This window comes from Schistocerca cancellata, chromosome 10 (genome assembly GCF_023864275.1).
Source record: "Schistocerca cancellata isolate TAMUIC-IGC-003103 chromosome 10, iqSchCanc2.1, whole genome shotgun sequence".
Taxonomy (NCBI): domain Eukaryota; kingdom Metazoa; phylum Arthropoda; class Insecta; order Orthoptera; family Acrididae; genus Schistocerca; species Schistocerca cancellata.
Genome location: NC_064635.1, coordinates 75,525,202 through 75,551,653, shown reverse-complemented (window position 1 = coordinate 75,551,653; position 26,452 = coordinate 75,525,202). Strand labels below are relative to the sequence as shown.

Below are 26,452 nucleotides of genomic sequence, written 5' to 3'. Positions count from 1 at the left end.
AATCTTGTTTGAGGAAGAGAGCGAGCTGAGTTTTGCAATATCTCTGTTTGGGGGATCCATGTTGATTTTGATAGAGGAAATTTTGTTCTCAAAAATGTCATAATTCTTAAGTATAAAACATGTTCCATAACTGTACAACAGATAGTCAATGACATAGGTCTATAATAATGTGCATGACCCTTCATGAAAATGGGAATGACCTGTGCTTTTTGTTTTTCTGGTGACGAGGTACCTTTGTTGCTCCAGCGAACTATGATAACTGCTGTTAGAAGCAGAGCAAGTTGTTCTCCATAATTTTTGTAGAATATCACAGGTATTTTACTCATTCTTTGTAGGATATTACACATACCTTACTTGGTCCTGATGCCTTTTCACTAATAAGTGATTGTAGTTAGTTTTCTATTTGATAATCCACTATCTTAATATCTGCCATTTCGACATTTGTAGGATGACTGAGAGGAAGGAATATATTATGATCTTCCATGGTGAAACAATTTTGGAAAAGTCCGAATTCAGTATTTCGGCCTTCTGTCTTTAATGTCCATTTTGGTGGCAGTATGGTCACTGAGTGATTGAATAGGTGATTTCAAATTGCTTACTGATTTTCTGTAAGACAAAAATATCTTAAGTTTTGTAGTCAGATTGGTTGATATAATTTTACTTCAAAGGCTTTGAATACTTGTCTCATTGCTCTCCTTATCCTCATTTTCGCTTTGTACAGCTAGGTTTTGAAAGAGTGCTTGTTATATTTGGGCCAGTAAAGTATTATGATGTGAACACCACTAACTGAAGTTTGCATTGACACCAATTTCTGTCTATTTTATCTACAAAACTAAAGATAAAAAGTTAACACTAATGACTGTAGTTAATTTTCCCTGTTGCCAAAATATCTGTGTCAAGTACCACATACAGAGCTGCTAATTTGAAAACAAACATTTAAGCTAATATCTGCCAATAAACTTCTTTGGTAGATGTCTTCACTGTAGAAAAAATTGTTCACACTGATATGTAGATCCAAAGATTCAAAAAATGTCATTCCTGTATATATTCCTGTAAGTGATTTGTTGTTTATGGTATTGACTCAGTCAGAAGAAATAGCAATAATCATTCAGTGAATGCATAATTGAAGAATGATATGCACTTGGATAATATGTTCTCAAGCACTTTACAGAAATATGTACACAATTCAGCAGATTTCATTCCCAATAGGCTTCCAGCAAAATTGGGGGCAAAAAGTGATAAACCCCAAATACTCAGATTAGAGGACTTTCCAAGTATTCAGATTCTAGTTAAAAAATTTCAGAACTTTTCTCTGTAATGTTTTTTTTATACTCTTTCATAATTTTGTGTTTTATTAATTTTTTTTTTTCTTTACAAGATTTGTAATCAGCATTCTGTAAACTGTATAGTCTTTCACCATGACTAAGTAGCTCTGGCTTGCATGTTCCCACTGAACATGATGGATAGATAGATACCTAAAATCTGGTCATACATCTCTTATGCATCTTCATCCTGCAATATTTAACTCAAAATGTTCATATGTTGCATCATATCAGAGCTAAATGCTAAATCTCCATTCTTCCCTTTTTCATTTGGCAACATGTTTTCCACACTATGTTCATACTATATGGTCATTCAAATGAAATTAGGGTAAGTTGCCAGTGGGGATATTTGAATCACTAGAAGTCGAAACATGAGCATGTTGATTGGTTTTGTATGCTGTTTCATTGCTGTATACAATTCTGTGTTTAATGCTCCTTTATGTGTCAATAAATCAGATTTTTTTCTCTCAATTACTCACATCTCATTGATTGTTAACATCTTCTATAATTTTTGCTTTTGTTCAAGCATTCTTTGAATTCAGTGTTGTCTGCTAGCATAAGTTGGCAGTGACCATAAAAGAGCGAGCACCACTTGATGTCGTTTGATTTTTATTGATTCGGTTACTCCTGTCACCCACCTCACCCAGTGTGTGCTTGGAAATAATACTTTCTAAATATGTGCTGACTTGTGGGGACAGATTTTTCTCTCTCAAGAAAATGTGTTATATGCAAACTTGTAATCTCAGATGCTCTCATACTTGTATAATATAGCTTTTCTTGACATCCGCTATATCTTACCTATTAGTAACAATCTTGGACTCTCCATTGTTTGATTCTTACATATTAGTGTTACCTAGCAGTCATCCAAGGTTGATAAGCAGCAGTTAAGTCGGTGAGATGTGGGCTTTCTATGAGGGGGCACTCATAAAAGTTCATACCTTTGGTTAAAAAAAAGAAAATAAATACCTAATCTTTTGCACATTTATGAGTCCTTCTCTACATAATATCGCTCAAGTTGACACACAAACAATGACGTGCAACATGTCATATGACATGTTGTAGAAGTCTGGAAAAAGTTATCCACTACAACAATGACCTTGTCATTACTGGCAAAATGTTGCAAACATGGGAGTTGCTTCATTTTTTCAAAACAGGAGAAGGTTACTGGGTTCCTGATAATTGCAAATAAGGTAGGCATCTACATCTACATCCATACTCCGCAAGCCACCTGACGGTGTGTGGCGGAGGTACCTTGAGTACCTCTATCAGTTCTCCCTTCTATTCCAGTCTCGTATTGTTCGTGGAAAGAAGGATTGTCGGTATGCTTCTGTGTGGGCTCTAATCCCTCTGATTTTATCCTCATTGTCTCTTCGTGAGATATACGTAGGAGGGAGCAATGTACCGCTTGACTCTTCGGTGAAGGTATGTTCTCGAAACTTTAACAAAAGCCCGTATCGAGCTACTGAGCGTCTCTCCTGCAGAGTCTTCCACTGGAGTTTAGCTATCATCTCCATAACGCTTTCGCGATTACTAAATGATCCTGTAACAAAGCGTGCTGCTCTCCGTTGGATCTTCTCTATCTTTTCTATCAACCCTATATGGTACGGATCCCACACTGCTGAGCAGTATTCAAGCAGTGGGCGAACAAGCATACTGTAACCTACTTCCTTTGTTTTCGGATTGCATTTCCTTATGATTCTTCCATTGAATCTCAGTCTGGCATCTGCTTTACCGACAATCAACTTTATATGATAATTCCATTTTAAATCACTCCTAATGCGTACTCCCAGATAATTTATGGAATTAACTGCTTCCAGTTGCTGACCTGCTATACTGTAGCTAAATGATAAGGGGTCTTTCTTACTGTTTATTCGCAGCACATTACACTTGTCTACATTGAGATTCAATTGCCATTCCCTGCACCATGCATCAATTCGCTGCAGATCCTCCCACGTTTCAGTACAATTTTCCATTGTTACAACCTCTCGATATACCACAGCATCATCCGCAAAATGCCTCAGTGAACTTCCGATGTCATCCACAAGGTCTTTTATGTATATTGTGAATAGCAACGGTCCTACGACATTCCCCTGCGGCACACCTGAAATCACTCTTACTTCGGAAGACTTCTCTCCATTGAGAATGACATGCTGTGTTCTGTTATCTCGGAAATCTTCAATCCAGTCACACAATTGGTCTGATAGTCCATATGCTCTTACTTTGTTCATTAAACGACTGTGGGGAACTGTATCGAACGCCTTGCGGAAGTCAAGAAACACGACATCTACCTGGGAACCCGTGTCTATGGCCCTATGAGTCTCGTGGACGAATAGCGCGAGCTGGGTTTCACACGATAATCTTTTTCTAAACCCATGCTGATTCCTACAGAATAGATTTCTAGTCTCCAGAAAAGTCATTATACTCGAACATAATACGTGTTCCAAAATTCTACAACTGATCTTCGTTAGAGATATAGGTCTATAGTTCTGCACATCTGTTCGACGTCCCTTCTTCTCAAAGGTAGGAAAAAATTCAGAACGTAGAGTTGGCCATATTGACAAACATCCCAAACAATCTTGCCAGCGGATTTTCGTAGTACATTGAAATTCTGCTACATTCGAAGATGAACAATACGGAATTTGTATTTACTTCGTTGGATGATGTATGAAAATGCAGTGGTCGAAACTTGGTGCGGAGAAAAAAAGCTCGTCTTCCACCTTTTTTTTTTTTTTAAATTTATTTACTGACGCAGAGGTTTTGGCGCCAGTATTTATCTTTGTGCCTACAAAGCATGCCTGTGTAGCGCTACATATATTCAACGGCAGAAGTTAGTTGTGGTGGCACCTACCAACATTTTTCAGAACTTCCACTTGCTGTGCACTCGATTCTAAGCCGCAGGCAGTTTTTTGGATTACAAAAACCGGAAAAAAAGTGCGGCTTAGATTCGAGTAAATACGGTAACCGTGTATAGTCTCAAAGGTAACTAACGGTTATGACTGTTACAGTGTGTATTTAAAGCAAACCTAATTTGTGTCCTCATAGGGGCTCTACTAGTGCTACTCTTGTGCAACTGGTATGAAATTTGAATAGACATAATCTTTCTGTTGTAGAAACACACCTATTAAATTTTGTTTTTGTGACACAACTCCTTCTTGATGTTGCAATATTTTTCCTGTCAGTGTATTTTGATCGTATGACTGAAAACTTGTCTTACTTGTCCATGCACATGGTCAACTTTTATACCACAGGTATTGTGTCAGGCCCCATTTGAGTGGGGGTTAACAAATGAGAGATCCAGAGGGCTGACACTTTCATCACATGCAGTGTCTCGTGTGAGATCTTACGTACTGATTGTACACTAACACCTGCACTTCTGCCAAATGTTTGGAATACATACCTGTCTTATGTACCATCTGACAATTGTAGGTATGGTGATGGCAAAACTTCTCTTCACCTTAAGGTGATCCCCAGTTTCCTTCATTAGATGTAGTGTGCCACTTCTTGATGCCTCTTCCAGACCTGTGTAACTACGGTGAAGCACTTCAACATTTTTTTATGCTTTCATATGCTGGCAAATTACCTTTCACAAAGGCAATTTAATTGCAATTTTTCTTGCAAAGGCAAATGGCAAATCACTGCATGTTACTCACCCCAACAGCCATCTTGTGTATTTGCACTATGGCAATACTACCAAGCAATTGAATACATGTGCAGAAAAATGGACTAAGCCTCAAATGTAAAAGCTTAGAGATAAGCGTTGCCATCTGTTGCTGGGTGCAGAACTATCAAAAGTGATATTTAGGGGTGAGGCCAATGTCAATTTTCACAGCTCCTATACCCAGCAACAGATAGCAACACTTATCTCTAAGCTTTTACATTTGAGGGTTAGCCCATTTTTCCATGCACGTCTTCAATTCAACTCAGAAACAGTAGTTCAAAGAACAGAAAAACAATGTGCGCTTCCAGTGCACATAAGTCCGTTCGAATATTAACATTTTGTCTGGTCGAAGGTACAGGTTTATGAAGTATGCTTCATTAGTAGGCAAAAATTCCGAGAGAAAGGTTAGCATTTGTAAACAGTTTCTTCTACATGGCGAGGAATGGTAAAGGGTTATAGAAAACAATTCTGCTGCAGATCAGGTGGAGAGGTCTTGCATAACTCCAGGCCGAGCGAGGTACGGCCAGGTGGCAGTGTGTGGTTAACCTGCCCGAAATAAGGAAATAACATACTGGAAATAAGTGTGAATGGCACTAAAATTCACAGCAATGAAAAAAGATACAAAAAGGGGGGGGGGGGGGGGGAATGTGGAAGAAAGTAAGTTGAAAGTGTAATGGATCTGGGAGATGTTATTTTTTTTACCGTATTTGTCGATAGCAAATTGTAAATGTTTTCTTATATTTTTTGTCAGAATTTTTTTATTATAATTTGCCTTATTATATGTTAATTTACTTATATTTTTGAGAGTGAAAGCATATTGATTACTATTAGTAAATGTATCAAAGAATAGCAAAGAGACTGATTACAAGTGGAAGCTTGTGTGTTGTGTAAAATGTCTTTGACGCTGGAGTTGTCTTTGACTATAGTCAGTCGGCAGTTAACTCTTGGTGTATGTTGACGGAAGAAGAATGTGCAGATCGCCGTCATAAATAATTTTGAATTATGTTACAATTTTTTTTTTATATAAACTATAAGAAGAAACTACATTCGAATAAATGGTTTTTGAAGCACCAAAAATGTGGCAAACACATTGAACCAGGTCATTTCTGCAGCCGACAAAGATGCATTGTGGAATCATACTTCCATTACACAACTGAAGCCAAGACTAATATCGCCTTGTATACATTTAACGGAAAAGGTACTGTCACGGAATATGCCAAATTTAAGTAAATAAAAAATAGTGACCATATTTCAACTTTGTGTCTCAGCCGGGATACCATATTTGAAAAGAAAGGGGAAAAAATTGTTAGAGGCTGCCTGTTATGAGGGCATGCTGAAAAGCAATGCCTCAGAATTTTTATTCTGCTCTCAATATTGGTTGAGGTGTTACGTGTCAACTTTTCTGCTTTACTTAAGTTGCAACCTTATTCTGCTTGAGGGCTCCAAATTGTAGCATGCAACATGGTGGTGTGTAGGGCAACTGTGTCAGTGCGTGAGAGACCCTCAGAAAACTGAAAGAACGAACTCGAGGAGCTCGTCAATGTATGGAGCATCCACTCCTTCAGCTTGTCAGTACCAGACCACACCCAAGTGCTGTTCACCAGCAACAAGCTGACACCTCGCGTTCACTGTCATCCTTCGTCCTTCATACCATCCCTACTTGGTCACATCTGACTTTAATTTGTTTCCAAAACTTAAAAAGCACCTTTTAGAACTTCACTGTGACAGTGACGAAGCTGAGGAGGAATCAGAGGTGAGATGGTGGCTCCTTCAACACAGGCAAACATTCTGCAGTGATGTATCTAAAAACAAAGATGATGTAACTTGCCAAACGAAAGTGTTGGTATGTTGATAGAGACACTAACAAACACAAACACGCACACAAAATTCAAGCTTTCGCAACCCACGGTTGCTTCATCAGGAAAGAGGGAAGGAGAGGGAATGACGAAAGGATGTGGGTTTTAAGGGAGAGGGTAAGGAGTCATTCCAATCCCGGGAGTGGAAAGACTTACCTTAGGGGGAAAAAGGGACAGGTATACACGCCCCCCCCCCCCACCTCTCACCCACCCACACACACACATATAAAGGCACAAGCACAGTGATGGTAACAACAAACTGGTCTCTTGCTGGGAAATAAATATCTAAACATGAATAATAAAGATGTAGAATGTTTGTTTTATTTAAACAGCTTTGAAAGTTTTCACATAAAAAATGTGGAGGCATTACTTTTCAACACAACCTTTTATTTTTAGGTTTGATATTATGTTGACAGCAATGTCACTAGAGATGGAGTGCACATTTTGATTGGATAAGATGGGTGGGGAAGCTGGATGTAAACTTTTAGAAGGACCTGTCCATGCACCCACCTCAGTTGATTTAGGGAAATAGCGCAAATCTAGCTCTAGAATTTGAACTTCACACTTTGTGACTGTGAGCACAGTATACTTACTAGCTGCTGCACCCCTTCATTCTGTGCATCCTATGGAATAGGAAAGGAGGTACATATACGTGAGTGAAAAACCATGACATAGAAGGAATAGGGAATGTCACAGTGCCAGCAAATTAAATTGCCTCATATGTCTTGCATATGCTACTCACTGTGCTTCTAACATCTTTGGAAAACATGCTGTGTTATTTAGATAAAATACCCTCAGTAGATTAAATTACACACTGAAAATTAGGAAAGAAACTTTGTTGCTTCACACCCAGTTTCCTGCTGGAAAAACTGAACTCTGTGTGAATATTTGTGTAACTGAAAGTGCCAAAACACACGCTCGTGACTAACTAATGCATTGCAAAATACCAACTCAGCAGTATAAAGGCAGGCTCCACCACCTCCATACTTCCACAAACATCTTTCTTAGCTTAGAGCTAAAATTAACTATCACACAATACAAAATTTGTGTCTGTTTTTTTGTGCCAGTGTTGTGCCAGATACTTACAACTGTTCCTGTCAAATAAAAGCTGTGAAAGAAGTTAAACAGAGCACCTGAAATTTGACATATTGCACATTAATCAATAGCGAACCAATACAATACCCATTGTATCAAGATGGACACACACTAAAGACAAAATTGAAAATGGAGTTTTGTCTTCCTCATGTCTAACTGGAGGCGTTCTACCGGACAATCGCCTCAGACGAAAAGTCAATACCATTATGCCTCCAATGTCAAGTTTTGATAAACAGTGTGTTGTACTTACCAAATGAAACATGGGTTAAAAATATGGAGGACACATCTTTGTCACACACACAACATTGAAACATCTAAAAATAATCAGACTTATTAATGGAACCCAGTTCATAAATTGTACCTACTTCCAGATTTTGCCATTTGTGCCTTGCTATAAGTGAGTAAAATTGGTATTGACTCATCCTGTCATCGTTGGATGGCATTTGCATTCCATATCGCTGAAAAAAGACAGAAGAATAGTAAAACAGGTACTGTAACATCTAGGCAACATAATTTTAAAAGAATGATGCAACACCACAAATGTATGGCATGTTATGTCTATGATGTCAGGAGATTAAGCAGTATCAGGTTCTTCAGCTGCTACAAAGGGTGGTATGTCATTTTCACATGAAGTCACCTCACATAACTGGAATATTATAGGCCTCTGAATTCAATTTAGTACCAGCACTCTACATTCAGTTTCAGTGGTCAAATCTCCATACATCAGCCATGTGTAACCTTTCTGTAAGTTCCCCAAATTGTTTGACATTCCTCAGGATGAAACTTCCTGACTTATTACAACTGTGTGCCGGATCGAGTTTCGGACTTGGGACTTGTCCTTCATGGGCAAGTGCTCTACCAACTGAGTTAAGGACAACTCACGACCCATCTTCACGATTTTACTTCAGACAGTACCTCATCTCCTAGCTTCTGAGCTTCACAGAAGTTCTCCTGGAAAACTTGTGGGATTAGCACTCCTGGAAGAAAGGTTCTTGCGGAGACGTGTATTCACAGCTTGGCAGACATTTCCAAAATGAAATTTTTGCTCTGCAGGGGAGTGTGCACAGATACAAAACTTCATGACAGATTAAGGAAGAAGACGATGTAGTGGCAGAAGTAAACTTTTGAGGATGGGTTGTGAATCATGCTTGAGTAGCTCAGTTGGTAGAGCACTTGCCCACAAAAAGCGAAGGTTCTGAGTTCAAGTTTCATTCTGGCACACATTTTTAATCTACCAGGAAGTTTCATATTGGCACACACTCCACTGCAGAGTGAAAATTTCATTCAGGGTATCCCAGGATGGTTGCTTCGAGAAAGTTTCTGATGTTTCTTTCCACATCATTGTTCATCCAAACTTATGCTCCATTAATAAGGGACATGACCCTGTCAGTGGCTGTGTCTCAAAACCTTATCCCTTTATTTCCTTGATAAAGAGTGTTCTTTCTTCACTTAATTTTTCTACAGTTGCTTTTCCTATCTTCACTTTCTTCTTCTTCTTCTTCTTCTACTACTACTACTACTACTACTACTACTACAACTACTACTACTGCCACCTCTCGTCTGTCACAGTCCCTTGCAAATTACAGGTCACGTGTTGTGTTCTGAGATAGTAAAAGCCCAACGTGGTGGTCTTGAAAGAGCATTTACTGGCAGTTGAAAGTGTTATCACTTTATAATCTGCCAAAACTTAAGTCTAATATTTTTTTGAATATTCAGTTTCAGCTTTCATTCTTTTTGCAGTAATTATGTTGTTGATGACAGATTTATGGGTGCAACAGTTCCAGTCTGCAGTATTGGGTTTTGCTTCTGATGAACACTGGGCTAATAAATAACTTTTTTCTTTTCAGTTACCGCTACAAAGTGCTGGTGTCTGAGGGTCCTGCTTTTGACCAACAGAAGGCTACAGAATATGAGATCCGTGGCCCCCCACTGACACTAGACGAGCTGAAGAGTGGACAGACGTACAGTTTTGCAGTACAGCTGCAGACAAAGGAAGGTTACTGCTCACAACCTTCAGAAGTTGTATCTCTTCTCAGTCCAGATAAAGGTGAGGTATTTCTCTAGATTGCAGTCACTTATGAACCACGAGAGGAATAATTTCCAAGATTGTGTAATGAGCCAAATTCTGTATCGTATTCATTCATTCGTTCATTAATTCAGTTTCATTTATTCACCTTTCATGGTCCACGAATTCCACCATCAAGGAGAGCCTTTGGGGATAGAAAAAACCACTGCTGGCTACTTCTGTAAAGTACGCTAACAACAAATTCTGGCTGTAGTTCAATTAAAATTACTTGATAGTTGACGTGCATCACTTGCCACCACGGTTTTCTTTTAGCCCTGAATTTAAACTCGTGCCCTAAGCTAATCACAACCTCATGATGTGCAATGCATCCAAGAAAAGGACAGCAGTAATCAGCAGCAGAACTAAACTCGTGATAGCTTTGTTAGCAGCGTTTAAAGCTAACATCTATGAGCAAATTCGAGGCAGAAAAATTTCAGTTTCAGCACTAAAAAGCAAACGGTAATTTATTGCTATCATCAACCATTGGTTACGTGAAACTGTCCTCACACTGGCTACATGAACTGCCACATAAAAGCGATGAGTTGTCATGGTTGGCACTTGGTTTTAGTTGATAGTCGATACTGGATGTTTCCAAATTAAAAAAGAATGTTATGAGTGAAAAATTAGAGCAAATCAAAAAGTCAGTACGATAAAGGTTCTCTTTCTTTGTCAGTGTCAGATGCTCCCATCCCATGACTTACTTTTTAGATTCTTTCATACCATGAGTGTCCCCCCCCCCCCTTTCCATGTGTGCTCTCCTGTGTCAGTATGCCATAAAAATTCATTACCTTTATTACTATTCCATTAGGAAATTTGGATTATCTGGATGCATCACAAAAATGTCTCTTTCTCCAATTAGAAGATGAACCTAAAAACTTTATTTGGCAACAAGATGGAGACCTTCCCCATTGGCATCTCTTTCTAATGAGAGTGGTTGAAGTCTCTGATTGGGGGATTGGTTGTAATTAATTTTTGGTTCGATATGTGCTGCATAACTAAAGTTATATGTATTGAATGTTTGTAAGGAAAAAAGATTATTTTACCTTCAGTTTAATACTTGTTTTGTTGTAAATATCTAAATTAAACTGGTATAATTTAAGATTGAAAGTGAGATGTTCATTTATGAACATTCTATATAAAAAAATGCCCGTTTTCTTATATATTTGTTCAGTAGGGTATGTACTGTATGGACTGAATGTGAACTCTTCTGAGACAGTTTTGGTGGTTGTTCAAACATGTTCTTTTCATTGTTTTGGTGGAGAGGTATGTGGTCTCCAGTCTCACAGGGTAATTGCTGTTTTTATTTCTTACCCCTACTAATCTTAGTATCTGTAATGCACTGACAATTTGTCCCCAACAGTGCAAATGTCGACGATATGCACTGCGCGCATTATTTGGAAACAACTTGTTCAAGTCACTCATCTTGTTAGATTCAGTCAAGGTTCTTGCTGTTGACAACAGTGACACCCAGTTTACTTCTTTCTCTCAGGCTTGCATCTATTTTTGCTCGGTTCTGTCTTTGGTCTGTTTTTGTGGCAGTGTGAAATAACAGTTGATGAAGAATTGATCACTATGCACCTCCCACATTGGTTGCAAATGCAGCGGAAGAGTGGTGTGATGGCACTGTACCTAGCTGTTCTCGCAGTTACTTCAACCTGTTCACCGTAGTTTCACATGTGAGGGTGCTACATTACTCTGTGTTTAATGTTGTTCATTTTGGCGATTGCATTTTAAGGCTTTTTCCGTGTTGGGAAGGTATTTTTGCAGAAATGAAGGAAATGGGGCAGCAGACATAATAAACTATAATTAGGAAGACACAGCAGCATTCAATCACTAATTGTGATTTTTATTTAAATGCATTTTGAGTCCTCTGAGTTCACCTTCAGTACTCGATCATTTCACATCACTTTTGAATTTGGGTTAAACATAGTAGGAATATTACAATGTGACACTGTTGTCATTATGGTGGTACACGATTAAAAGACTGGTTTGATGCTGCTCTGCTTGCTACTCTATCCTGTACAAACCTCATCATCTCTGAATAACTACTGCAGCCCACATCCATCTAATCCTCTTTTGGTGTCCCTAGCGATTTTTACCATCACACTTTCTTCCAATATGAAATTGGTGATCCCTTTAAGTCTTAAAATGTCTCTTATCAAACAATCTTTTCTATTAGGCAAGTTATACCACAGATTACTTTTCTTCCCGATGCTATTGGTACATCCTCATTAGTTACATAATCTACCCATCTGATTACCAGCCTCCTTCTGTAGCACCACATTTCAGAACCTTCTATTATCTTTTTGTCTAACAGTTTATCATCCATGTTTCACTTCTATACAGTGCTACACTCCAAAGAAACACCTTGAGAAAAGACCTCCTGACACTTAAATCCAAATTCAGTGTTAGCTTTCTTGCCATTACCAGTTTACATTTTATTTCCACTCTACTCCATCCAACATTAGTTATTTTGCTGCCCGAATAGCAAAACCCATCTACTGCTTTGTGTCTCGTTTCCTAATCTACTTCTCTCAGCATCACCTGATTTCATTCCACTGCATTCCATTAACCTTGTTTTACATTTATTGATGTTCATCTTATATCCTCCTTTCAGGTCAATAACTATTCCTTTCAACTACTCTTCCAAGTCTTTTGCTGTCTCTGACAGAATTGCAATGTCGTTGGCAAACATTAAAGTTTTTACTACTGCTCCCTGGACTTCAGTTCCTACTATGTTGCAATGAAGCTACAATTTTTTTCATATTCTGCCCTTAAAATTATGTAACAACTGCTGGAAACATTTAGTAATTCTCTATTTGTATTAGTTCTGTAAAAAATATAGCTTTATTACAATACAGCACATCACCTTGTAATGTTCCTACTTATGTTTAGCAGGACCAGTGATAACTTGTTTTTAAAAAAATCATGTGAAATGATAAAGGTCTTAAATGAGTCCCTGATAAAAATCACAATTACTTACTCTCAGTTGTTGTGGTTTTTTTATATGAAAGTAATACAGTCACACTGATGACACTGACAACAATGGATAAAATTAAATCATAATTACATAATTATTCTGCGATGAGCTGTTGGAGACTGTATGTCCCTTGTTCCATAATACTCTGAAAATATACGTGAACAAACTCAAATATTTTGTTGTTGATGTTCCCCCTGTGTATGTCCTGATAAAATTAATCTTCGAAACTCCAGAGTTTGCTAACAGAATTGGAGGATAATGGCACCGACTGTCACACAACCGTCCTACCCCCAGGTTCGTGGGTGGCCGTGCTGACGGCATCGAGCGTCGCCGGGGTGGTGGTGCCAGTGATCGTGGTGGTCGGCCTGCTGCTTGCCGTGGTGGGCTTCCTGGTGTACCGCCACAGGCGCCTGCAGCACAGCTTCGTGTCATTTGCAAACAGCCACTATGACACACGCTCGGGCTCGGCAACTTTCTCGGGAGCAGATGGACTCGGTAAGTTTGCCCTCCACTTTTTATAAAAGGTACTGTTGCTTTGACCTGGTACACTACAAAGATTTTTGTTCTTTCATACAAGTCTTACCAAGGGACCTCACGTAGGCTGACCAGGTGTCCCGGTTTTTAATCGAGAAACAAAATGCGTGCAGTATTATTTCACATTCAATTAAATATTTTGGAAAAGCAAGTTTCCTAGAAGTAGAATATTATAGAAATATATATTTTCACTTTATATAGACTGAATGCATTTTCTTCAACTAGTTTAATGCTTAAAGAAACAGTAAAAGATATGTTGAAAAGAAAAGCCCTCCCACCCTCCCCTCTGCCTCTAACTTTCATACCTTCCACTTTAGGGCAATCGAGAAAAGTAAATGACAAGTTTCAAACAATGTTGCCCATCTTCAGAACGTATGTCATAGTTACAGAGTAACCTGTCTTAGTGGAAGTATCAGTTCACTGTCAATATTTGATGAAACAGACAGAAAATATGATGTAGAATAATGATCGCTACCAGTCATACGGTGTTATTCTAAATGCTGTAAAGGAGTAGTCATGGAGTTCATCTGCATCCATTAGGGATAAGATACACAGACTTAAAATAAACTCATTTTGTACAAGTGACAGTAGTGAGCAACAATTTTTAAATCTCTTGATGTTTATTTTTTGGAGAAACCAAGTACATAATCATAATCTACAGGCTTTTCTCTCACTTTTCAACATCGTCTCCATTTCTTTGCACAAATTTTTCCTATCATTCTGCAAGTTTGAAAATACTCTTACGATAGAACTCCATTCCAGTCCCTTGAAGATACTCGGCCACCATCTCGTAGTGTTAATGTTCTGTCACAATACTTGTCAAAACATCACCACCCCCATTTTGAAATCTCTGAAGTTCAACAACTTGTTGGTCAATAAATGTGGGACCCAACAAGCATAAAATTTTTGATAACCTAAGCTTTGAATCATTTCTTGCACTGAGCTGTGTCCTACTGCAAGCTCAGCATGATTTCATTCACTGTGACTTGCCTGTCTTCTCTAATGAGCTCACCAACTCCCTCCTTGTTGCATTACGTGGATGCAGTCTGTGGCAGACTGGTGCGTGGCTCATCTCGGATACTCGTTTTTCCATCTCTGGAATGCTTCACCCATCTCCTAACGCTGCTAGCTAGCATCCGTGCAGATGTCTTCTTAGGCACGTTGAAGTCTGAAATAAATTTGAGCAGCAGATTTTCCGCCTTTGACAAGGAATTCAATTACAGCATGCTGTCAAAATGAAAACCTATGTCCGCTATTTTGGAAGTACTGCCTGCGGTCACATGATAGATGCTAGTTACGTCACGGTATAGCAACATACAGTGGAAAGTCTGCAGATTATGATCCTGCAATTGTTTTTGTTACACTGTTGAAATTTGAATTTTAGCAATGGGTTGCTCGTGACTTTCAGTATGACACTTGTTAAACTAAGGCTTGCAGATAACTCCTTGTGATAAACATTTCCATTTATGACAAATCACTAAATGTCAGCTTTGAAACTGGAAATTCCTTTGTGGAATAACAATGAGGCATATTCCAGAACTAATTTTAACTGATGTTAGGCCTGAATGAAGTGTCTACCGACTCCTTAGGGAACTACTGCAGTGTTGATTTGGTTCAGCAGTCAATTGGCATTCGGTGATAGCAAATCATAATGACAGAGACAACTGTAGATCCTGCACGTTGTGAAGTGCACAATGTGATTAGAATTTTGGTGGCAGAAGGATATTCAGCTGCCAAACTCGATCGTGAGTTATGCCTGGCATATGGACCAGAAATAATGAGTGACAAACGAGTTAGGAAATGGTGTTGAGAATTTCAGAATGTCCATACAAATGTTCACAATGAACTGTGGAATGGCAGGTCCAGTATTTGGATCAACGACATTGTCGATCAAGTGAACCAAAAATTCTAAAGCAATTGGTGATTGAGAATTCTGAATTCCAAAATGTTGTTCAGACCTTGATTTACAGGATTGTCACTGAACAGCTTGAATGTCACAAATGGTGTGTGTGAGGTGGGTTTCAGAAACGATCAGTGATTAGCGCAAAGAGTAAAGAATGTGTAGTTCGTACAGTCATTGGAGCACTATAGACAAGATCAAGATGACTTTTTTTCCCCACATTCTTTTGGGTGACTAGACACGGATATCGCACACCAAAGCAGAATCGAAACAGCAGTCAATGCAGTGGTGCCATCCCAGTTCACTGAAGCTAAAAAAGTTTAAGCAATCTCCATTCTTGAATCAAAAAATGATGGCTTCTGTTTTTTGGGACAAAAAAGACGTCCTTTTCATTGATTTTATGGATCCTGGGCCAACAGTTATACTTAACATATACTATGAAATGCTAACCAATATGAGACATGCAATCCAAAGTCAGCACCGCAAGAAGCTGTTGTCTGGCATAATCCTCCGTCACTACCATGCATGTTCTCCCTTCTTTTCCATATCCTCACTTCACTTCCAAAACTGAGAAGGAGATTCAAGATTAACTTTGGGAACTTTTTGATCACCCTCCGTACAATTCCTGCGCCAAGCGACTATTTTGGCGTCTTGAATTTGAAAAAGTGGCTGGGTGAACAACAATTTCAAGATGATGACAAATTCAACACTCGGGTTACCATCTGGTTCAATTTCCAGATGGCAGACTTCTACGCAAAGGGGTTTACGAAATTGGTGCAGTGTTACAGAAAGTGTACAGATGTGAACAGTGACTGAGGAAAAGTAAGGTAGATATGTAGTAAAACATTACTGTCCATAGACACCTTTTGTCATGATCTTATGGATCTTGTAATTAAAGTTTTCCATGTGACATTTAAGTCTGCAGTAGTAATGATGGAAGCAGAAGAAATGGATTAAAATTTGCGTCACAGCCGGGACTCGAACCCAGGTCTTCTTGCTTATTAGGCAGAAGTGCTAACCATTACACCACTGCAGCACCATGGTCAACATTGCTGCACGAACTATCCAAGTCGAATGCCCTCCCCAACACAAAGTTCGATTCATATCTTCAGCTGAAGATTCCCATTACGTCCAATGCTGGGGTGCTATTCCAGTGCCAGAGAGCCCTGGCAACAGTGACAATGTAGGGAGAAAATAAGCTGAAAATATGAATTGAAGTTGGTGTTGGGGAGGGCACTCAGCTTGGGTAGTTTGTGCAGCAATGTTGACCATAGTACTGTGGTGGTTTAATGGTTAGCATTTCTGCCTAGTAAGCAAGAAGACCCGGATTTGAGTCCCAGCTGTGGCACAAATTTTAATTCATTTCTTCTGCTTCCATCATTATTACTTTCGTCGTGAGCTTATTTTTTTTTATATAACCGAACGGTTGCTAGTTTTGGAATATGCCTTATACAATATGAATAGATTGCTACACACCCTGTTAGGGGATATTGAGTGGCAGATGTGGTCATTTAAAGTAGACTTTGCACACGCATTTGGGAGTGTGTGGGGAAGTGGTAGGGACTGGGTGTTGGGCTGTCAGGTGTCTGCACTGGGAGAGGTGGTGGAAGGAGAGAACCAGAGAAGGTTGGTTGGTTGGTTTGGGGAAAGAGACCAGACAGCGAGGTCATCGGTCTCATCAGATTAGGGAAGGATGGGGAAGGAAGTCGGCCGTGCCCTTTCAAAGGAACCATCCCGGTATTTGCCTGGAGCGATTTAGGGAAATCACGGAAAACCTAAATCAGGATGGCCGGACGCGGGATTGAACCGTCGTCCTTCCGAATGCGAGTCCAGTGTCTCACCACTGCGCCACCTCGCTCGGTGAACCAGAGAAGGGGATGAGAACTGTGCAGGTGCACTGGTGAAATACAAGGTGTGTGTAAGGTTGCTGCAGGTGGAGGCATGTGGAGACAGGGATTATGGGAGTAAAGGACACGTTACAGGCAGAGTTCCCACCTGTGCAGCTCAGAAAAGCTGGTGTCGGCTGGAAGGACCCTGATGGCACATCACATAAAGAATGTAATCTGACAGTTTAAATGTCCTGCAGTCTACTTTTAAATTTACCCATTTGGCACTCAGTACCTCTACTATGTGATGGGTAGTGGTCTACCCTACTTTGCAATGCCAACTTAAGAATATTTATTGTACTTGCGATTGCGCTATTTACTTCTGATGCAAGAAGAAGGGAGCGTTTGTGGTAGCTGTAGCATTTGCACCATTAGAGATGGCTATTTGGATATTTGTTTTATAAGGCGTATCCAAACAGCATTGGTGCTTTACAGGCTCTAAATGCTCTTTTGTTGGTTGTTAAGAAATTGGAGGCATATTTTTGTGACAGCAAGGCAAAGTGAGAATTTTATGATATGTGTTAAACTTCTCTGTTGTACATAATGTCATTTAAGAGGAGTAATTAATTTTTTGTTCTCCTCCTCCTAAAAACTATTCTAGTTGGTGCTCTCATTGGTAAGCAAACTATTACATTGAAAGGTATTGCATTGTAGTGAATAGCTATTCACATCTGTAAAATTGTGATGTCAGTAGAGCCATGTTTCATTCTACCACAGCTTTCTTTTTTTCTGTGGCATGTACGTAGATTTTTCTCATTTAGACACTTTCATACGTATTATTACAAAATTTTACTGGACATTTGATTCATACAAAACAAAAACAATAACAATAGCACATCATTTGAGAAGAACTTTATTATTATTATTATTATTATTATTATTATTATGACTACTACTACTACTACTACTACTACTACTACTACTACTACTACTTTATGCACTGCATCGAAACTGTAGGTGCTGATGATGTATATGTGAAGCAGAATGAAGTTTGATTAGTTTTGTCACAAAGTGCATCCTCTTATTACTTAAATATTCTTTATGACTTATGCAGCAACTGGGATACCTGCTTAAAAATAAAAATTAGTGATATGTGTAAGTAGTAGAAAATTAAATTTTAAAACACTGAACAAATACATGAAGCCCTATTACGTAAGTGCTGGAACACTTCAGGAGACAGCAAGACTCAAGTGTCTCTTGGTGGGCAAAAAAAGAGGATGGATTATGTGCACTAGAAGTTTCTCCCTCTTTTCCCCACCTTCCCATTATTTCCTGTAAAATGTTCATGCACACAATATTTTCTCAGTATATGGTATATCAGTGAAGCCTTGGGGATACAGCCATAACTAATTCCTTTCATAACACCTTGACTAAGAAATATTCACCCATCTTCTGAGTAAAAGACTAAATTATAGCCAGTATGTTTCCCTCAGAAACTGTGAATCTTGTCAAGAAGCATGTAGCCACAGACACTTAACAGTTGAACAGATATCCTGACACTTTCTGCCTGCATGGTCCAGGCCTTTGTCATCAACTTTCCGTGTGCTGCTGCTGTTAAAGAAAGGATCCAGTTCAGTCAATGAAAAAATGATTGGACAACTTTATGGTTTACATTTGAAGGTTCTTTTGCTTTTCTTTCCACTGCAAGGAAATCACAATTTGGTAGATGATTCACCTTGGGACTGAAACTGAATGGATGCTTGAGGTGGCTACAACTAGGCAGGCTGCAAAGTTTGATCAATTTGTGTCCATGCAGTAGCGAAAAATTATGTGACAATTTGTAAGTTATTTTCTGATTAATAGTGTGTTAAACAATGCTATACAGTCAATGGCAGGTAAAGACACTATTTGTCATGAATTCTAACCTGAAAAGAAGCTGTTTCTTTACAGTAGAGGGAGCCACAGTACAAAAGCTTCACATTGTTAACTTGATTGTTCTCCCGGCTGCTGAAGACAGTGAGGTTTTTTTTAAATGTGGTCTGTAACTTATTGTTGATCTACACAGTTTGGTGTATAATTCCATATATTGTGGTACAGATTAGCTTCCATGAACCAGGTGATCGGAAAGACTCCTTTGTTTTTAAGTACATCCTCCTTCCCCAAGGAAATTGTCAAAAGCCAGAGCCTGGGGTGCACTTCTGTGGAAGTTACATGGGATGCCAACAGTTCGCAAGAAAGACCTTCAACACGAGCTTTAGCTGCCACCAATCTGAAGGTTGCTTTGAAAACCACACTACATTACTAGGCGCAGTGCCGTCCTCCGACCTTTGAGCTGACTAATAGAGCCAGGTATAGGAGCATCTACAGTGTAACATAGTTCTGAATCCATAGTTCGACTCGAGATTTCTCACATAAACAAATACTACCAGAGGTGAAAGAAATGATAAGTGAGCGAGAGAAATCCTAGGACTGACCGAGGATCAAACCTGAGACTTTTGGTTCTTTGATCTGGCATTTTATCACTTTATCACTTCACCACTTTACCACTTACCCACTGAGACAGAATGTGGGTCTCAAATATTTTGAAACATCTTTTGCAGAGTACGTGTCACATTTGGAAACCATCTGAATTTGTTAAAATACTAAAAGTTCACGAATTCAACTATTTTTGATGACATATACGTCTGTGATGAATTTTTTCTTTGCTGCATCCATATTTATGATTGCCAAATAATATTATAAATAGATTCTTGCATTTCGAGAATATTTGGAAGACATTGGAATGATACTGTATGCGACGGCTCTGAGACATCAAAAAGCTGCAGCAGTTCGTGGACCATCATAATTTCATTTGTGGAAACATCTGAGTGATCCCGTATGTAGAAAGGAATGAATTTCTTCATTTTTTTGTGACTTTGCTCACGGAACAATAAGTATCGCACATGTAATTTAACAGAACCTCATAAAAATTACAGATTCATATCTGCCAGTGGATATTTATCATAATCTTTTACAGATGTGTGTTGTCTTGAAGATGATTGTACACACACCACACTTCATAGCTCTCAAGGGCGTGTACACCCGGCACGCTTCATACAGGCCATATATGCTCTGGAAAAACTGGGAAACCTAGGAAAAACCCAGGAATTTTTTTATCTTGGAGAAAACCGGGAAAAGCCCAGGAATTTTTCATTGTTTTAGTTTCAGTTAAATTATTGTGAATTTGACTGGTAAGAACTAATAGTCTAACAAAGAATTTTACTGTACCCCGCTACTGCAGAAACGAGAGATTAAAACCAAACTAAAACTTAAGTTGCAAAGGAAATGCTCCATTTGCAACAACAAAACACAGTGCACACACAAGCGCCTGCCAAAAGCAAAATGTGTCAAAGGCTTTAAGATGAAGACTGTGGAATACTTCATCAACAGTGAACTGCTTCCGATGAGCGTGACGTCATAACCGTTAACATTAAGTTCGTTTTGAGCAGTCGCCAGTGGGCACGTGTGCAGTTGAGTTGCGTATGAACAATACTCTCTACTCCTGACTACTTGAAGTGTGGCTGCAGTGGTAGGAAGAAGCAGTCATGCCACCCAGAAAAATTTTTCTGGCATGTCTAAGTTGCCAGATACATGTATGCCCAGAGCAGTCAGGGCTGTAGTGGGGAGAGGGATAGTGGCTCGTGTTTGAGTTTAGTGATTTTGCTGCTTCCTCTTTATTTACAGTTCACACATCAAATGAAAACAAAATGGATTTCTGTGGCCGGGAGCTATCAAATTAAAATACATTCACTTAATTACAGAAGGCTAAAATATGTTGCTAGTTTCGGTTTTCTGATTTTATTTAATTTTCATGTTTTTGGTAGTCAACAACAATGGAGTTATTTTTATCGGTTTGCTAAATAAATGTGGCTTACGTTTTCCACAGATGCAGTCAATTTATAAGAAACGAAGTGTTTCATTCCACACCCTTGACTAGTTTCAACTGTTCACTGAATTTCCCGTGCACATTTTCATCTTCTGGCACGTACAGCATTATGCCATAATAAAGAACCAAACATGAGACAATGCAGTACTGGTACTCAAAGAAAATTTGCATCCCAAAAGTGCACTGGAAAGCTTAATATCAGATTGGGGCCTACCTACTTGTGAATTTGGACATATGAATGTGTCCTTTAATCCAAATTATGCATTTTAGTATGGTTTACAAAATTCCTACACTCTTGGAGTATCCTCTGATGTCCTGTTTCTTTTATGGCATCATGTAAGATCTCTTAATGCTATATATGTATGAACATATTAGTTTCCTACGTCACCATAGCTGCCGATGCGCAGTGGTGCCTGTTTTCTGGGAGTTCCATGAAGAAATACTGAACCTTGCTGCCTCTGTAGCCATCCATAATTGTGAAAATGTTTTCTGTGCAGGATTTTGTACACGAACTGACCTCAGTTACGTCCCATAAATGTTTGTTGCAATTCATATCGGGCTATCTGCGTGGTCAGATCACTCACTCGAATTGTCCAGAAACTTCTTCAAACCAACTGCAAACAGTTGTGGCCCAGTGACATGGCATATTGTCATCCATCATTGCTTGGGTATATGAAGTCAATGAATAGCTGCAAATGGTCTCCATGTAGCCAAATATAACCATTTCCAGTCAATAATCAGTTCAGTTGGATAAGAGGACCCAGTCCATTCCGTGTAAACACAGCTCTCACAATTATGAAGCCACCACCACCTTGCACAGTGTCTTGTTGACAACTTGGATCTGTGGCTTCGTGGGATCTGCACTGCACTTGAACCTTACTGTTAGCTGTTAAAACTGAAATCGGATCTCATCTAACCAGACCACAGTTTTAATGTCATCTAGGGTCCAACCGATACGGTCACGAGCCCAGGAGAGGCGCCGCAGGTGATGTCGAGCTGTTAGCAAAGGCACTTGTGTCGGTCGTTTGTTGCCGTAGCCCATTACTGCCAAATTTCACTGCACTCTTCTACTGTGTACATTTGATGTAAGTCTTACATCTATTTCTGCAGTTATTTCACCCAGTGTTGCCTGACCGTTAGCAGTGACACCTCTGTGCAAATGCCGCTGCTTTTGGTCATTAAGTGAAAGTCGTCAGCCACTGTGTCATCTGTGGTGAGAGGTAATGCCTGAAATTTGATTTTCTTGACACGCTCTTGACACTGTGGATCTCGGAATATTGAATTCCCTAGTGATTTCCAAAACAGAATGTTCCAAGTGTCTAAAGTCTGTTTGTTTGCGTCGTGCTGCCATAGTCACTTTAGAAACCTTTTTGCATGATTCACCTGAGTACAAATAAGAGCTCTGCCAGTGCACTGCCCTTTTGTATGTTGTGTATGTGATACTACTGCCATCTGTATATTTGCATATTGCTGTCCCGTGACTTTTGTCACCTCGGTACTTTCATTACACAGCTCCGAAAGACAACTTACAAAAAGCAATGTCTACATTGATGACCGGAATTGTTTACCAACTGTTGTGCTGTGAAAGGTGCGCAAGTGATGTACATCTCATGTCAGTGTGCTTTCAAGTGTAACACTGAGGTTTTGTTCCCATTTTATGCACAATATTTCACTGACCAACCCAGTCATCTTCTTCAGGCACTGCGAGTTGTGCTGATACGTATGTGTGTTTGATGTTTGGACTTCAGCTCAACTGTGTTGTGCACAAAACCGAAACAACTCGGCAAAACACTTGAAAGGAAAAAGGGGGGGGTGGGGGGGGGGGGGGGGGAGAGAGAGAGAGAGAGAGAGAGAGAGAGAGAGAGAGAGAGAGAGAGAGAGCTATATCGTTGTTGCCTGAGTGTCTTCTCTTCAGCTCTCAGTGTTAATGACCACAAGCATTTTGGTTTTTGTGGTAGATGCACAAACTACGTGTATCTGAATTATTGAGAGAAGAACAAAATTAGTTAGGGTCATAGCCCCAAAATTTCATTGGTCACAGTAGTCTGAATGATCTTAAGTCACTGTAAATGACATAATAATATATGTTAATTGTTTGTAAATGTATGACACTGATGTAGGCCAAAGCAACAAATTAATATTTGTACCAGTGCTGGGATTCAAACCCGGGTCTCCTGCTTACTAGGCACTACTGATGCCACAGCTGCATGGATGACCTGTGTACATCTCCATCACCAATACAAATTCCAACTCGTGCCTCAACCCATTGTTGTTGCGCCATTATTGCCGAGGGTCTCCGAAATTGGAATAGCAACTCGGCAAGACTGGAAATGAGCTTAATGCCCCCTGTATGTCAGACGTAGGTGATACATTAATCATATATAGGCAAGACTTTGTCATATCTCAGGAATACCAACTATATAAGATTAATATGCTTGTAAAATGATTGCATAATTCAACCTAATCTACATTTTCCATCTTTAAAAATTTGATCACTGCATGTTCTAAACTCTCTAGTAGCATGCACTCGTGCTCCAACACCTGTGTTAGCAGTTCTTGACTAGGCATGACTTGACTGAATGGAAAGATTTTTGATTAAGAGAATCTGACCATCTGTAAATGTAGTTCATTGTTTTTATGTGTTCGAATGTAATGGTAGATAACTGTTATGATTACCACTAAAGATAATTGCTGCAATTAATTTTGATTGTTACCATTAATTCATGTCATGTGTTTTGTTAGTGTCACTACAAAAAATAAGAAGGCCGCTCTGGGTCTCTCTTAGTATTTCTCAGTGTATGGTGATGTGTTAATATGTTGTACTTTGTGCACAGTTATTGCTGTTGTTAACTGCTAATTTTGAACTGAAGACTAAAATATTAATTTTTTTTTAGTTCTTCTTGAAACAAGAGTGAACTGAATTTATAAAGTATTTAACTTGAAGTTTTATTAACATTGGATTAAATGTTTGTGCAGCGTTTTTTGGCCAGTACTTCATTATAGATAACAGCAGGAGTCCAAATATATTTCCTTGGAATGTGCCTGAGGTTAATTGTACATCCGTCGATGACTCTTCAACTCAGACAAAATGCTGTATCGTCCTTACCAAGAAGTCCTCAGTATAGTCAAAAATTTCTTTAACCTCCACATGTTCATACTTTCACTAATAAGTGTTGGTACTGAGTCAGGTGCATTTCAGGAATTTCCTTGATCCATGACTTTCAGGACATTACGTGAGAAAACCTGATATGGGTTTCATATGACCGATATTTTCGAAATCCACTCGTGTTGGTGTAGAGATTCTGATTGTGATACTGTGCTGTCTTAGATCAGAATACGTTTGAAAATTTTTACAACAGGTGGATATCAAAGATCACTTCTGCTTCCCTTCTTCTATACAGGTGTGACCTGTGTTTCTTCCAATAATGGGCACCGGTTCTCTTTCCCTCAAGCTATCTACAATGTTTCATCAAAGGCAGTTATAGAAACAGTATAAAGTCCATAAGTAAAAGCTCATAACCTTGCTTTCATGTACTGTCTTCAATATATGGCAGAGTTGTGACGCACGCCCCCCCCCCCCCCCCCCCCCCCAACTGACCCCCTCCTCCCCGTACATTTTAGAGGCTGTTTACCTGGGGCTCTTAAGAACTGACGCATTTTGTATAATTCAATTCTGGGGGGCGAATGCTACTCTGCCTTCTAGCATCAGACATACTACAAGTAAAGGAATGTTGCTACTCATTATATGGCTGTAAAGTAATACGCTTGAATAAAAGAAAAAGGAGGCACGGGAATAAAATTTCCGTCAAATTTATCACAAATGGAGCAGTATTACTGTCAGAATACTTAATCTATAGACTTTTTTTTTATGTATATGCTGAAAATAAATCTTACTGTTTTGGTTTCTCAGTTATATACAGGAAATACTTTACGTATGAAATAAAATTAATTAAATAGAGCTAACATATTGTATTATTCCATTGCACAAGAATGGTAGAAATGTTACCCCGTTTCTCGATTTCACTTGCAATAGTGCAAACTGTTATTGATTATAAAAATTGTTCTTTCCAGATGAGGATGATTCTCCTGCCATAAGAGGATTTTCAGATGATGAGCCCCTCGTGATTGCCTGAAGTGGTGACAGCAGTCAGAAAGTTGCAGAATCATCATTAGATTTCTGTCTGAAAGAATGTTTTAAATGTAATAATATACAAAAGTCTATAAATGTTGTAAATGCATATGCGACTGAAATATGCTCTTATTAACTTTGTACTGCGCTGGAGGGAAGAGTTTTATGCTAAATGACAATGCAGTTATGTTGTCTGGGAATGTCAGGTGCAAATATCTTTTTAATTAGCACATAATGTCTGTTTTCTTTCTGGTTCCTCTTTATACTTTCTGTGATTTTGTATACAAAATGAGACTACATATTGTTTTACAATTGAAGGTGGGAGGGCGGAGGGCAGATGTTGATGAGATGGTCAGTGTGTGTGGGAACCCACTGTTTGTTGCTATTATACAGTGATGAATGTTTCTGTTTACTTGTAAGAAAAATTTAGCTTTTTAGTTGTGTGAGCAAATGCTTTGCATGTGGAAGACTGTTGTCCAGAATTTTGTCCATTCTTGATTAACCCTAGTAACTGATACAGTATTGACTTTCTAATTGTAAGTGATCTTCAGTATACCTTTTTTTATTTTGAGAACATTCTGTTGTGTGTGTGTGTGTATGTGTGTGTGTGTGTGTCTTTATTTTGAAGACAGCATGTACTTCTGTGGGCTTACTGCCTGCTTTGATGCTGAAGACGAGAGAGCGTATCAAGACAGATTCATATTCCTGTTGTGTGATGCTATTTCTAGAGCCAGTGCAGTCACAAGTTTTTAATTTTTTTTTCATCCAATTGCAATGCTGTTAATGTATGTTGTGTAAGTAGTCCAGCAACTGGCTTTATAAGGGAGCCACTTGTAAGTGTTTGCAAGTGTTTATATAATCTGCACTACAGCCAAGTATCAGATTCCTAAATTTGCTGTGTGTCTAAATTTCTTATTCCCAAAATGCTTTGTGCTGAAATCTAAAACTTGATGTATTGTGGCATTACAGTTCCACTAAAAAAAGGAAAGGGTTGTGACTTCACTTACATTGATCTTACGTTATAACCAAAGAAACTCTGTCAGTTGTCTTGATGTTTGACACTTTCACTTTTAAGTTTGTAGATTTGTAAATATTTCACCCAGAAGACTTACATTTGTTGTGTTAAAATGTATGAAAAATCAATAAAACATACAAATTGGAA

The 26,452-nt window shown here is 38.9% G+C and overlaps 1 protein-coding gene and 1 non-coding gene across 2 annotated transcripts in view; one reads left to right on the top strand and one right to left on the bottom strand.

Moving 5' to 3' along the window:
* Positions 1-26,452, top strand: part of LOC126106895 (sortilin-related receptor-like) — a 193,742-nt gene extending 167,290 nt beyond the window's left edge. Inside the window, exons 30-32 of the mRNA XM_049913310.1 lie at positions 9,779-9,978; positions 13,271-13,471; positions 25,233-26,452. Of these exons, the coding sequence (XP_049769267.1) occupies positions 9,779-9,978; positions 13,271-13,471; positions 25,233-25,294 (463 nt within the window). The 3' untranslated portion in view covers positions 25,295-26,452. The remainder of the gene's footprint in view (positions 1-9,778; positions 9,979-13,270; positions 13,472-25,232) is intronic.
* Positions 16,374-16,446, bottom strand: Trnai-aau (transfer RNA isoleucine (anticodon AAU)). The gene has a single exon. It is a non-coding gene; the product is annotated as a tRNA-Ile (tRNA).